This window comes from Cheilinus undulatus, linkage group 17, assembly GCF_018320785.1.
Source record: "Cheilinus undulatus linkage group 17, ASM1832078v1, whole genome shotgun sequence".
NCBI lineage: Eukaryota > Metazoa > Chordata > Actinopteri > Labriformes > Labridae > Cheilinus > Cheilinus undulatus.
The window spans coordinates 20,406,892-20,421,391 of record NC_054881.1 but is presented as its reverse complement, the minus strand read 5'-3'; the positions used below and the strand labels follow the sequence as shown (position 1 = coordinate 20,421,391).

General features: G+C 38.1%; 1 protein-coding gene across 1 annotated transcript; it reads left to right on the top strand.

Moving 5' to 3' along the window:
• Positions 1 to 5,018: 5,018 nt before the first annotated feature.
• On the top strand, positions 5,019 to 13,198 carry LOC121524662 (glutamine synthetase-like). The gene is made up of 7 exons (XM_041810103.1): positions 5,019 to 5,053; positions 6,824 to 6,998; positions 10,169 to 10,330; positions 10,423 to 10,569; positions 11,219 to 11,346; positions 11,479 to 11,678; positions 12,582 to 13,198. Exons 2-7 carry the CDS (start codon positions 6,830 to 6,832, stop codon positions 12,874 to 12,876), a joined length of 1,101 nt encoding a protein of 366 aa, XP_041666037.1. The 5' UTR covers positions 5,019 to 5,053; positions 6,824 to 6,829; the 3' UTR covers positions 12,877 to 13,198.
• The last annotated feature ends 1,302 nt before the right edge of the window (positions 13,199 to 14,500 follow it).

Sequence of the window (14,500 nt, the reverse complement as noted above, 5' to 3'; positions counted from 1 at the left end):
AACTCTACTCCACTTTACCTCCACTGATAAGTTTATCCTCCTGTTGTCTTTCCACTAAACCAGTGGTTCCCAACCTTTTCCAACTCAAGGCCCACTTATAAGTCTCAAAAATTTTCGCGGCCCACCTCCGACCCCATAAATACTGAGGCCATATAATGTGTTATCAATGCACCTTTTTTTTGTTGAAGATTCAACATAAAGGACTGAACTGAATACAGGAGAAACATGTTGGAATCTCTAAAGTCACTAACACAGCATCTGTAACATGTTGCAACACCTTCAGTATTACAGTTTTCAAGGAGCTGTCCACACAATAACCTCTAGATAACAACAAAGGTTCCTATCTCTCATTTGCTTGTCACATGTCTAATACTTGAAGGAAAAACAAAACAAATGAATGAAAAGAATATTTGAACATTTTTAATATCCTTTTAAACGTAACTGAGTTTTAACATTTAAAACACTATTCTGTATATTTTTATTTTTCTATAATTACCCCCCCCCCCCAACCCCACACACAACACACACAAACGCATGATGATTTGGCGGCCCACTTGGAATACCTTCGGCCGCGGCCCACAGGTTGGGAATCACTGCACTAAACAATAGAAAAGTATCAGTAGTCATAATCTATAAAGACTCAAATTTATAAGAAGCGTCAGTAAGGTTATCACTTCTTTGAAAATTAATGATCCAAATACTTAGTCTCATCTGGGCCCTAGCATCTACGACCCAAATTTTAAAATCAGTTTTAAAGCTCACAGGCTCCTGCAGCTTGAGTCATATGAGTGGGAAGATGCACTGATAAAACCTCCAGCTTCTTAGGAAAGAAATGACTAGTTTAAAAAGAATTAAACTGTTGCATCAAACCAAAACATCACACCATAGCATGCTGATCAAAAAGCTGACGTTTGTTGTTTCTGTCTCCCGTGACCACAAACCTGACAAAGCTAGCAGTCATTGGCCATTTTCTTTGAATGTTCATCAGGGAAACCAACATCCAATCTAAAGGATTCTAAGTCATTAGTACCACTATCACAGGTCATAAGGGAAGATAAACAGTCCAGGCTAATCAAATGCCAATCACAATACATTCAGCTTTATGATAACGTGTTCCCTTCATGTTTGGATGAAGATCACATTTTTGTACCCGGTACAAACGGCGTCAAGGTGATGTAGATACTTTGTCATGAACTGGGACAGTCTGGTCAAAATATTTGAACTCTCGCTGTTGAATTGTATCAGTTTGGAAGGCAGACCAGATTACTGATGACACATTAGAAAGCAAAACATCAAACCTGTTCTGATAAAACTGATAACTGCCAAAGGTTTAAGAGCCAGAGTGCAAACATGAGTAACACAACATAAGACTTGGTTACTTTTAATATTGGACTATTTTAGTGGGAAAAAAGGATCGTGCCTTTAGATTTGAGTTTTTACAGTGCTGCATCACAACCATGTAAAATACTGTAAGTAATCTGAGTGACCAAAGCCGTTGTTAAAAGGCAATTTGAAGCAGCCTCAACTAGCTGAGACAGGCCTCAAGTCTCCTGTGTTAGCTTACGTTAGCTAAAGCTAACATAGCTTTGCTAGCCAATGTAGCTATGTTGACTTTAGCTCAAGAAATGAAGCTAAAGCAAGCCACCATTCACATGACTACTTCTAAAGTGGGTCAAGCATAGGCAAACATGGCATAATCTAATGTAGCTTCATTTGCTTTAGCTATGCAAGTTATGTAGTTATGTTATCTTCATACCTTATGTGGCTCACATAGCTTCATAAACTTCATTAGTCTCAGATTTAGCTATGTAGCTATGTTAGCTGTGTAGCTTATGTAGCTAATGTAGCTTTGTCAGCTTTGGCCTTGGCTACATTTGCTGCATTAGAGTGTAACCCTGCAAATGGAGAGCAAACTTTTTTCCTGTAAGCAGACCGTTTACTCCGCTTATGCAGCTAATGTAGCTTTGTTTGCTTTAGCTAAATTTGCTGCATTGGAGAGTAACCCAGCAAATGTAGAGCAACCTTTTTTTCTGTCGGCAGACTGTTTAATCGACTTACGCCGCTAGTGTTTGTTAGCTTTAGCTACATTTGCTAGATTGGAGTGTAACCCAGCAAGCTTTTGTCCTGTTAGCAGACTGTTTACACAGCTTACGCGGCTAATGCAGCTTTTTAGCTTTAGCTTCATTAGCTGCATTAGAGTGTAACCCTGCAAATGTAGAGCAACCTTTTTTTCAAGAAGGCAGGCTGTTTATTCGGCTTTATCAAACATTTTGTTATAAGGTTTTGCAGGTCAGGATTTTGACATTTATCATTTGATATCATAAACCTTACCTTGACCCTTACCCTCTTTTTAAAAATAGAAAATATTTGTTTACTATTGGTGCAATACCCATACTTTTGCCATAAATAATACATTATAATCTTTTTTATGTCATGTTACCACACAGTATTCCACCAATTCAGTGTTTCAATGTGTCTAGAGGAATCTACCTAATTATAACATCTTGATATGAATACATGGGGCTATTTAAGGGGCTTGGAACTGGGTTTGGGGCTATGCATCCTCCCAATATACTTTTAGACAGACAAGCAACTAAATAACACACAGTGTTAACCAATTGTGAAATAAATTACTTTGAAGGAAATCCTTTTTGAACCAGGCTCTGAATATGTTTATTATGAGTGTTAAACTGAGCTTCTTAACATGGAGTGTGTATGTGACACTCTAGGGCTTCTACAGCCAGCCTCTAGTGGACACTCGAGGAACTGCAGTTCTTTTTACACTTTAACAGTTGCTTGATTTTTAACGTCAGATGTTGCTGCTTATTCCCAACACTTGTGTCCAATTAAAAACAATACTATTTGAGTCCTTTCTTTAAAATTAAAAGTTTAAGGATGAAATATCTCTTTGTCAGTAGGATAGTTTGGGGCCCCTGGAGACCATCAGTGATCCTTTGGCCCTTTAAGCAGCTTAGCTTCTTCATGTCTTTGTGTATGCTCATCACAAATATAAACATCACTGTTCCCCATGTGGCTGCTCCTTTTTCTGTACGACTTGTTGAATTTCTGCCCTCCTGCCTGATCTCAGAACAGCTAACGTGACGGAAAGTGAACGTACGAGCGGCTTCGTCTCTAATTGTGTTCACTGAGCTGAGAGACTCGGCACTCAGCAAACAGCACTCAGACACATTCAGCAGATGGCTGCTTCTCTGACACAGGTGGGTTCCCATTACTATTACTCCTGAGACTGTATAGAGCTTACTCAGCTTTGACGCTTTGTTGTTCTGTTATTTATATGGAGATAAGAATGGATTTATTCATTGAAAGAGAAGGCTCATTGAAAAGTTCTCATTATATTTGCATGTGAAATATGTTAGCTCAGGGGTGGGCAGCTGGCAGCTTGGGGGCTACATACATGAAGCCCACCTCCACACTCATTGTAGTCCACAAGTCTCTTTCAAATATCCAAATATGTGTAAAATTATCTTTGGTTACTGATAAATATCTTGTTCTTTACAAGTAAATACATTTGGCTGGAACTGTTTCTGCAAAACTCTTGTTTAAAATTAATTTATAAATGGTATCAAAAAGAGTAAAATATACTAAAACTACTGATAAAACTTGAATTTGAGATTAGAAATAGGAATCGTAGAAAAATACATTTTATTATTTCTTTGTTAGCACATACCTCTGTTCTACTCTAACTTAGCGCTAGTTTCTACCCTGACTAGAAGATGAAGTGACTGTATTTGAAGGTGTTTTCATACCTTGCCTGGCCATGTGACATCTCAAGAATGCTTTGAGGGATTTCATTCAAACTTTGCACAAATCTGCAACAAACTCTCACCTACTAAAAGCCAACTTAGACTCCACAAGTTTAGTCAGATTTTGGCCTGATTGCGTCATCTCAGCCCGCATTAATGCCATGACGGGCAGCAATTTTTTGTTCCAGAGAAGTCCAAGTTTCATTTTACCATCAGTCATACAAACTCACGTAATGTTACTCTGTCCTGTTTATATGAGATGTTGTGTTGTGACTGAATCCACTCAATATCATGACATTGCACTTTTAAAATAAATGTCTTTCATTGACATGAGAAGCAGGGACTTGTTAACTTCAGCTTACCAATGCTTCCAGAGAGCAGGGAGTAAAGGCCGCTGCTTTGCAACTAAATCTTGGTTCTTTTAATCATCCAGGATTTAAGACAAGCAAAATATCAGAACAGAACTTAAACTGTTTGAGGTGTTAGATCCTGATGTGCTGGGTTTAAGTGGCACTTTATAACCAGTTTAGCAAGTAACCTGCACCTGACATTAAGGTGCACTGTGGTCTGAGCATGGCTGCCTATCTTTGTCAGAGCAGAGGAGGTAGAAGTTTGGGGTTAAATTTACATTGGTTTCTTTCACAAATCCCTGTTGGGTTAATTCTATTAACGAGCTGCCACTGTGGCTGCTAGGGTGGGAAAATTTATCCTACTCGGAAAAACATACAGCATTTTCAGCATTTCATATTTCCAACCCTGGTATGAGGATTAGTCAGCTAAAGAAAGTCTATGTTATATTAAGCACTGTTATAAAGCACTTAGATCTTCCATGTCATTAAAATAAGAAGGGGGGGTGCCCCTGAGCCCTACATTTAGGCCTTGGCCAAATCAACCTAACCCCGAAAGAGGTGGCAAACTTTCTAACAGCTTAAATCCATCATTAAAACATAGTTATTAGTCTTTTTCAACAGCCACTTTATTTTAACATATCTGGTTTGTCTAGAGATTAATTAATGAATGTACATAGACTTCAATGGTTTTGCAGATACCTACAAGGTCTGTGTTTGTCTGATGAAATCCTCATGAATCTGCCGTGGAAACAGATTAAACACAGAAACACACATCTGCAGTTTCAGCACGCCTTTGAAACGTCACATTACGCAGTGAGCAGGTGAGTCGTGTCGTCAGCGGATCATTTGCATTCCTGTTAAAAAGACAAACAGGTTTAGGCACATCACACAAAGAGCTCTCAAACACACCTGACTACACCTGGAGTCCCCTGCTGTTCTGTAAGTCCAGATTATTTTTATTATTTTTAACTAGGTCTGTTGAGTAATATTGTTTTGTCTGATAGATGCGAATTAAATTAAAAGTGGTGCAGATTCTGAGAAAATTAGTGTTAGGATATGTTGAACTTTAGAGTGGGTCTCTCTGAAAGCCTTTTACCATGACTTGATTTAACCAGTGATGTTTATCTTAATCCATTTCAGGGTTCGTTTTTAATGTATTTTGTCTGAAAGTACATTGAACTCCCGAACGAGAACTACTACATATTTGTTTTGATCTCTGAAGCATAGAAACTTGCATCTGCATAACAAATTTACCCTTTAAGGCTCTAATGGAGATCCTTAAGGCTGCTGAAGCTGTTTCTAGTTTCTAGTAAAGGGGCTGTATTTGTTAAAGAGTAACACAATAATCTTATCTTAAAGTTCAGTTTATAGTGTAATTGTCAGTATTAAATATAAGTTTAATATTTAAGGGTTACTGAGAATAATCTTAGAGTGGAATCTCATGGGGCTCCAAATTTGTACAAACTTCCAACCACTAGAATTTATTTAATGAAAACACTTTCTGAATATGTTCAATAAACATGTTCAGAAAGCTCCTTACTGAAGGACATGCATGTCTTCATTTTGCTTTTCTCAATTTTTCTTAGACAGCATGGGATTTCATTATTTCTTGAGAATTCCTTTGTTATGTTGGAAAAGGAGATAAATAAGTACATCTCTTGTAAAAAATGCCTGAATTTACTTGTCATCATAGGAGGACCTAAAAATACATATTTGAATTTACTATATATCCACATAGTGCTCATGCACATAGTTTTTATCCCATGTTTTTTCCTGGCACATATTTCTGACCCACTAGAAAGAGCTTTGCGACCCACTTTTGGGTCCTGACCCATGAGTTGAGAACCACTGTATTAGCAGACTCTTCACACATTCACTAATGCATCATCGACATTTTTAAAGTTAAGATCCAGCTCAGGTAGCTTGGTTAAAATAAACATGTAAGGTATGTGATGTGAGTCTATGACATTTCCAGTCACAAGATGGGCTTGTCTGTCCAGTTTGATAAAGGGAGTTCAACAGGTACTCATATATAAAGTCAATGTAAGTTCAGCATACTGGCATTTGCATTTGGGCTCTCAATAACCCTGAAAACAGTCCAGTAGTGTTGTTTTCAGCCTTTAAATCCCAAAATTCCCCATCTTTCCTGTTTAAGTTTTTTAAAAAAGTGCAAAAAGTAATGTTAACTGTTAATAATATATTGTACTGATGAAAGACAAGCTGTAAAATTGAGCTTGCAACAATTTTTTAGGAATACATTCCTATAATGGCACAAAGATGTAAGGAAGCCTGAAGTGGACATACACCCATCTATTTTATTTAAATATATGAAAAAAGGTCAGTTTTGTTTGTTTTTCTTGAATTGTTGCCATCAGTGAATTCCATCCAACCAGATGATTCTTTATTTTTCTGCCTGCTTCTTGTCTGTGAATATTTGCGACTGAAGAACTCAAACAATGCAGATTTATTTCAAGTTTTGCAGGTTTCTAAAGACAAATTTGACAGAAGTGTTTTTTTTTCCTGAATGACAAAGTGAAAACTAATTATGAGGGTTTAAAGCAAAAGAAACTCACTTCCTTCTGACAGCTTCTTCATTAGGGTTGACGACAAAAAGAAAACAAGAAAAATAAACTGAAAAAGAAAACAGCTCAACTTTAAAAGTCTTGAAAGTCTTACATTGTGTTATTGACTGTACTTGTCTGATTAAAGGTGAGCATGGCATCGGTGTCGTTCAGCTCTCGCCTCAACAAGGCCGTACGGCAACAGTACATGAACCTGCCTCAGGGGGGGAAATGTCAGGTCACCTACATCTGGATCGATGGTACTGGAGAAGGTCTACGTAATAAGACCAGAACCCTGGACTCTGAGCCAACAAGTGTAGAAGGTAAGAAGACTTTTTATGATTTGTGACTTTTTAAGAGGAGCAGTGTGCCTAAAATTGATCTCTGACTAACCAGATAAAGCCATTTTCACTCTTACATTGGTAACATTTTGCAGAACAATTGGCACAGACAACACAGTTAACAGTTAGTTATTAGTTAGTAAATTATTTACTGTATACCAAAATGTAGTATTCCTGCCACTAGGAGGCTCCCAATCAAAACAGTAACTAGAAAAGCACTCGGAGAGCGCAGACCTCTGTCATTAGCCCTATCTCCCAATAGAAAAGAATCCTTTAAAAAAATCCTGGATCCAGACGGTGATCCGGATCACTCCCAAAATCTAATCAGTTCTTCTTTATGACATGTATGACATTTCCTGAAAATTTAATCAAAATCAGTTTATAGGTTTTTGAGTTATATTGTTAAAAAACAAACAAACAAACTGACAAACCAACTAACAAACCCTGCTGATCACATAACCTCCTTGGTGGAGGTAACAATGGATGACAATTGGAGAGACACTGTTCAGCACTGCAGACTTACTCTGCTTCTTTCTTGTTTTGAATTACGGACTGTTCATTTAAACTGCACTCCATAAAGCAGGCATGCCTCAAAATTCTTCATCATGGGTCACATACTGAAACTAGAAAAGCACTCGGAGAGCGCAGACCTCCACCATTAGCCCCATCTCCCAATGGTACAGAATCCTTTAAAAAAATCCTGGATCCAGATGGTGATCCGGATCACTCCCAAAATCTAATCAGTTCTTCCTTATGCCATTTCTGACCTTTCCTGAAAATTTCATCAAAATCCTTCAACTCTGAGTTATGTTGCAAACAAACAAACAAACCCTGCCTATCACATAACCTCCTTGGCGGAGGTAAAAATATCAGGGCCGCTTTGATATACCGTACCATTAGTGTATTAAAATAAGTAAAACCAATCTAACATGGATTAAGAGTTGCTTAAGGTTTGATCCCCTGCTCTCGCGGTCATTTCATTACCATCCTAGCTGCTATTGCTAATACTGCATTGTTCTGTTCTCTATCATTTATAGCTGTTACTGCTAATTTTTGACACATTGTTTCCATCATTATAAGTGTTATGGCAATTTTCTACAAAATGAGAGATAAGTTTACAGTTAAAACTGCCATAAAGTTGTCTTTTATTTGGTGTTCTGTTGTTTCTCTTGTCCATCTCCTCTTCACAGCTTCAGCAGAGAGCTGTCAACATGAGTCTAGTCGGCTCGACAGTCCTGCTCTATGATTAGGAAAGGTTTATGTCGTCACTATGTCAAAGTTTATTACTGCTAGTGCTGTAGTCATGGTGATTAATGCTGGTCTTGATTTTAATAGGGTATAGTCTTTATTATAATATTGCTGATTAACAAAGGTTTATTGTAAAAGGCCATAATAGAGAGTAAGGTCTACACCCTCTTTGTAAAGTGTCTTAAGATAACTTTGGTTATGAATTGGTGCTATACAAAGATTGACTGATTGATTGACATGACAAATAGCGACCCCAACTTGCTCCCACTGCTGCATTAGTGGCATGTGAACGGGGTTAGTTAATGCTGAAAGTCACGCTACATAGCAGCCTTCACCACTAGTGTATGAATATGGGGTGAATGCCACACATTGAGATTTTTAGACTCCGAACTGATTTTTTACACGTTGCTTAACTATTTCGTAAAATATGGAGGTTTCATGGCAAAGAGTCTGAAATTCAAATCAAGAAAGAAAGCAGCAAGGGTGAGTGGAGCTATCATTGTGGAAAATAGAGGATCAGGAGTGAGGAGGATGAAGTTATCTAAGGAGGAGCTTAAAACCACATGACCTAAGCCCTGAAGATGAGCAAAAGTATGAGGTACTAAAATCAGAGATTATGGAGGGTTTTTTTTTCATTTTCTACATCAATTACAGAATAATCAAAACCTTTCATGAACCATTTGGTTGAGGATCAATAACTACTGCAACAAGCATCAAGGACTTTAGCCAAAACTAGTGTCTGTGTCAGAGAGAGACTCCATCTACATTGTAAACAACACACATGAAAGAGCATCCTGGTCAACCTCAGTAACACGTAGGCTAAGTCACAAAACAAATATTTGTTTCTGCTTAGTACACTGACCTTGTTGAAGTTTAAAGTTAGTGAGTAAAATCATTTGTGCAGCCCTTTTCACTCATATAGGTCACAGAAGTGTCGCACTAACATAACAAACAAGAATAAAAGCAGAAATGCACACACAAACTTCATACCAAGGGCAAATAAATTTCAACTGTGTGCTAAAAGGTCACCCAAACCTGTACTCAAACTTCCTCTTTGTGCATTTTTTAAACAATCCACAAAGACCCTAGGGGAAAAAGCTGAGCATGTCATAGCTCTAGTGGTATGGCCTAAAGGAAGGTCAACAAACAGTTGGATTGTAAACTGAATACTCTATTCACAGCTGTATGTTAATGAGTAAATATTTCAGACAAAATGCAGGAGACTGTCCCTGCAATGCTCTTGAATTTTAAACTGGATCCTGAAGGCAACAGCTGGCTGGTACAGAGATCAAATCATGAGTTTGACATCTGACCTAAAAAGCAGCAGCACCGATTACTTGTAATAACTAGAGGGTGCCATACAGGCTCCATGAGGGGTTCTAGTTGAACTGGTTGTACAACAGGTATCCTGAGACGGTTGACTGAAATTTCTTTAGTGGAAGAAAAAAAAACAAGATTTGGCTTGCCATTTTACACAACTGTCATAAACACCATCCATTTCAAGGAAGGTGTCCTTGTTTTTAGCTTTAGAAAGCCTTAGGAATATTCTCATAACAACTCTGAGCAGAGAAACACTCATCATAAGGAGGAGACATGGCTGAACATGTTGGAAGGTATGACACATTCTTCCAAAAGCTGTGATTTGATTACAAAAAAAAAAAAGAAAAAAAAAACGTGAAAAGGTAAATAAGACTGGCCTAATGCTAGACAATTTTAAGCACAAATTTAGGCCAAACTGCCCTTCAATGATCCTGTAATGTGATCTGATTTTAGATTTGTCTAAATCATAAAGTGTGCGGTGTCAAGGGTTCTGGTTTAGCTCAATTGGTAGATTGGATGCCTATATTGATATACAGAGGATCAAGTCTTTGGTTGGTAATTTTTCTGTAAATCTATCCTGTCAGATGTTCCTGAGTGGAATTTCGATGGCTCGAGCACATACCAGGCTGAAGGCTCCAACAGCGACATGTACCTCATCCCTGTCTGCATGTTCAGGGACCCATTCACCCTCGACCCCAACAAACTGGTCCTCTGTGAGGTCCTCAAATACAACCGCTTACCTGCAGGTATTCCTCTTTTATATTTCTCTTTATGTTTTATTGTCACAATCACTGAGGTCAAGACAAAGCAGTTATAATGTTTTTTCTTTACTGTCTAGAAACAAACCACAGAGCAGCCTGTAAAAAAGTGATGGAGCAGGTTAAAGAGCACTGCATCTGGTATGGCATGGAGCAGGAGTACACGCTGCTAGGAATAGATGGACATCCTTTTAGCTGGCCGCCAAATGGATTCCCGGGACCCCAAGGTGAGTCATCATTTATTTAACTCTCTCTTTCTCTAATTTAAGACTGCTTTTGGTTTCATTTCCCTTTATGCATTCGGTCTGGAGACTAAATAACAACTTTATTGATAGATAGGAAAAAGCTAAGGAATGGTCACTCTTATAAAAAAAAAAAATGTCAGAACTCTCTGATACAAGATCACCAAGATCACGCAGAACCAAATATTTGTCATCATGCAAAGCTGCCCATGAGGGAAAAAGAAAAAGGGAAAGTCTTGTGCAGCCAAGCATCATGGAAGAGCCCATGGAGGTTTGCCCAGTGCTCCACAGAGAGAATTATTTGGATAAATAATCATTTGTGACCAGCCTTAAATCAAAGTCACGATCACCAGGGGGCTGAATCTGGCTTAAAGTTGGGCTTCAAGCTGTCTAGTTTGTGGCTTGACTTAGCAATATGGCATACAACTGTATGTAGTAGTATCTGATCACCTGAGAGGTGTAGCTGACATCATACTTGAACAGTAATCACTATAGCATTGCCATTTTAATGAATGTTCAATAAATCCATTATTTTTTGTCTCAATTTGACACATATTTTTATATCATATTTATATTTTTCATCATACACTTTGACTTTTATATGTATTTTTTAACTCATATCATCCACATAAAGGACCTTACTACTGTGGAGTTGGTGCAGACAATGCCTATGGGCGAGACATTGTAGAATGTCACTACAAGGCCTGCCTCTATGCAGGAGTCAAAATTTGTGGCACCAACGCTGAGGTCATGCCGTCCCAGGCAAGTGTCTTACATTCCTCTAACCCACCATGGATAAGACGTACTTTCAAAGTGTCATGACTGTGCATTCAGCTTGTACTATTGCATTTCCTTACCTTGTTACTTCTGTGTCTCTACTTCCTGTAACTTCAGTGGGAGTTCCAGGTGGGACCCTGTGAAGGCATTGATATGGGTGACCATCTGTGGGTGGCACGTTTTCTGCTGCACCGTGTTTGTGAAGATTTTGGAGTTGTTGCAACACTGGACCCCAAACCGATGAAGGGCGACTGGAATGGTGCTGGTTGTCACACAAATGTCAGCACCAAGCAGATGAGAGAGGAAGAAGGACTGCAGTGAGTAAAATTTTCTGTGACGCATTGAACAGTTAGTCATAAAAGGTAAAATCATCAAATATCTCTATTAACAGATTATCAAATATGTAGAAACACTAAAAAGCTGCACTGACCTACCAATTCTGCAAACAGGAACTAGCCATTGCTGGAAGTTGTTTAGTGATTACAGGTGGCAACACCAGAATTACCATTAAGCTGGCAATTGCTTCCAGAGATGGATAGTTGTCAGACAGTAGCCAATAGCTGCCAAGATTGCACGATTAAATCACCTCGATAAATTAAATATAAAGGTTTGTAGAAGACACCTCAAAGTGTTCATAAGAAAGGGATTTGCACAAGCCCAAATGGCCTTGACCTTTAACCTATGACATCCAAAATCTTATCAGCTCATCCCTGAGTCAGTCACCTGTGCAACGTTGGCAGAAAATCCCTCAGAGTGCTTCAAAGATGTCCTTTTCACAAAAAAGGCCTAGAAAACAAGAGATGGACATGAGGCGCTGTGACCTTGACCCCTGATTTTTAACCAGTCTTCCAATGTTAGAGTAACTGATTGTAATAACTTCCTGATCAGGGCTTCCTTTCCTTCAACATGCAATATTCTCATTAAGTATCTTTCCACTCTAGACTGAATCTTAGTGCTACTGAACCCAACAATAAACCTTGAAATTGTAAGGAACTGTAAACTTTGCAGAGGTATTTTAACCAGGTGGTAGTTCTAATTTGTTTATTACAAATATTGGGGTATAAATAAGTCCTAGTATTACACATAACCGCTTATTAATGAATAAAGCTGTTTTGTAATATATTTGCAAATTCTTCTTGTATGAGTAGACGAGTTTCATCCACCACTGGGCCAGTCATTTACACATAACAACAAATCTGAATCATTACCTTTCTGAACAGGTTCATTGAGCAGGCCATTGAGAAGCTGAGCAAAAAACACGCTGAGCACATCCGAGTGTACGACCCACGTGGAGGTCAGGACAACGTGAGGCGTCTCACTGGTCTCCACGAAACCTCCAGCATTGAAGACTTCTCTGCAGGAGTGGCCAACAGAGGTGCCAGCATCCGCATCCCTCGCCAGGTGGGCCAAGAGAAGAAGGGATACTTTGAGGACCGCCGCCCTGCTGCAAACTGTGACCCATATTCTGTGACCCGGGCCATCGCCAGCACCTGCCTGCTCGATGAAGAAGACTGAGAAGGCCTGACAGCAAGGCTTGAAGAAGGAGATTTATAACATTTTTAGAACAGGCCAGTGTAGAGAATACATCAGCCTCAGAGTGAATCGGGTCCAAAGACTTGAAATCTATGGTGGATATAAAATTGAAGCCGGGCAGACTTAAATGTTTATTATTATTCTATATCTAACTTATATGTTCATGTAGCCATTTAATACACATGCTTCTCCAGTTGTCCTGAAAAAAGTAAGATAGTGATGGTTTATTTTGTACGGTGAGTCAAAATTAAATTTGTTTTTTGCTGATCCTACTTAATAAAAATATGATTTGGTGGTGGAAAAATGCCCTGATAATTTACTCCAAGAAAAGGTCCTGTATTCAAAACTTCATGAATATGTAACTTTATAAGCTGAGATCACAATGTACGTAAGGTCCATAATTACTACATTACTTTCCCATGTTTTTTTTTTTTTTAAATCCGATTAAACATGCTTTATTGCATGTTTACACTACATAACTACAAGGTGTGCATGCAGCCACAATGACTTAAACTTTTAAAATTCACTGACAGCAGAGTGGACGAGTCAAACATCATCTGATTCTTCTGTTGTCTAAAAATCTCCATCTCTACTGTTCCTCTGTTTCCTCTTCAATCCGTAGCAAGTTCACTTTTCAGTGGTTATTGTTATGATCTTCAATCTATCTTAAGTCCCACTTTTATTTCAAAATAAAAGCATGTCTGTATCCAAACAGGAAGTTAAATACTCTTAGTTAATGCTGAGAGTAATGGTAACTGAAATTCAAATGTTAATTTACAGTAGCTTTGAACTCATGAATATAACTAAGCTTTAGAAATTATTGTTATAGTATCATCAAAATACTATTCTTACCAGAGGCTTTAAAAAACTCCATGAAGAATGGCTGTAAATTTCTTCTTATTATTATATTTTGTATTACCAGTGGAAATTGGAACAGCCTTTTCTGCATTTAAGTCAGTGCCTTGAAACGGTTATTCATTGCCATTTAAGTGTTTTTTGGCAGCAGGTGAGTATATGTATGTGTTTATTTTATTAAAAACCTTTTAATTGATATTGTAGGATAGAGCTGATGAATGAAAGCTAAAAAATATCAGTAGGATGTCAAGAATTTTCCATAATTTAAAGATTTTCCCTAAACTTAGGGACTGGTAGTGAAATACTATCCCTCATGCCGGTGATTACTTAACTTTTTTCCAATTTTCCTGAGAAGGACCCCCCTGACTGTAATTCTAGTCACTTTAACTTTACTATCTCAGAATTTTGGCTTGAACAACATCCCCAATAATGGTCACCACAGTGGGCAGCTATTTACAGTCTGCTTTCTCCTAAATTTATGAGATTTGATGGAATAATTTCACATCAGTTACGTTAGCAGACATTACCAAGTTATCAGATGCAATGTGCCCTGCTGGTCATCCGTAGAAATTATACAAAAATTTCTTCGAAATCAGGATGACCAACAAAACGTCACAACTGACATGTGTTTTAAGATTATCACTACAAGCCTACTATTCTTACAGAGCCTTGTAGGAGACAATTCTCAGTAACGTCAATGTAGAACTACCAAATAATATTTTAGAAATGTCAAGTATTTGTCCTATTTGTT

Bases quoted from the DNA above. Each gene is read 5' to 3' on its own strand.
- LOC121524662 (XM_041810103.1), top strand. From the start codon at position 6,830: ATGGCATCGGTGTCGTTCAGCTCTCGCCTCAACAAGGCCGTACGGCAA. The intron at 10,570-11,218 runs GTGAGTCATCAT...ATCCACATAAAG, and splicing joins TGGATTCCCGGGACCCCAAG to GACCTTACTACTGTGGAGTT. The intron at 11,679-12,581 runs GTGAGTAAAATT...CTTTCTGAACAG, and splicing joins AGAGAGGAAGAAGGACTGCA to GTTCATTGAGCAGGCCATTG.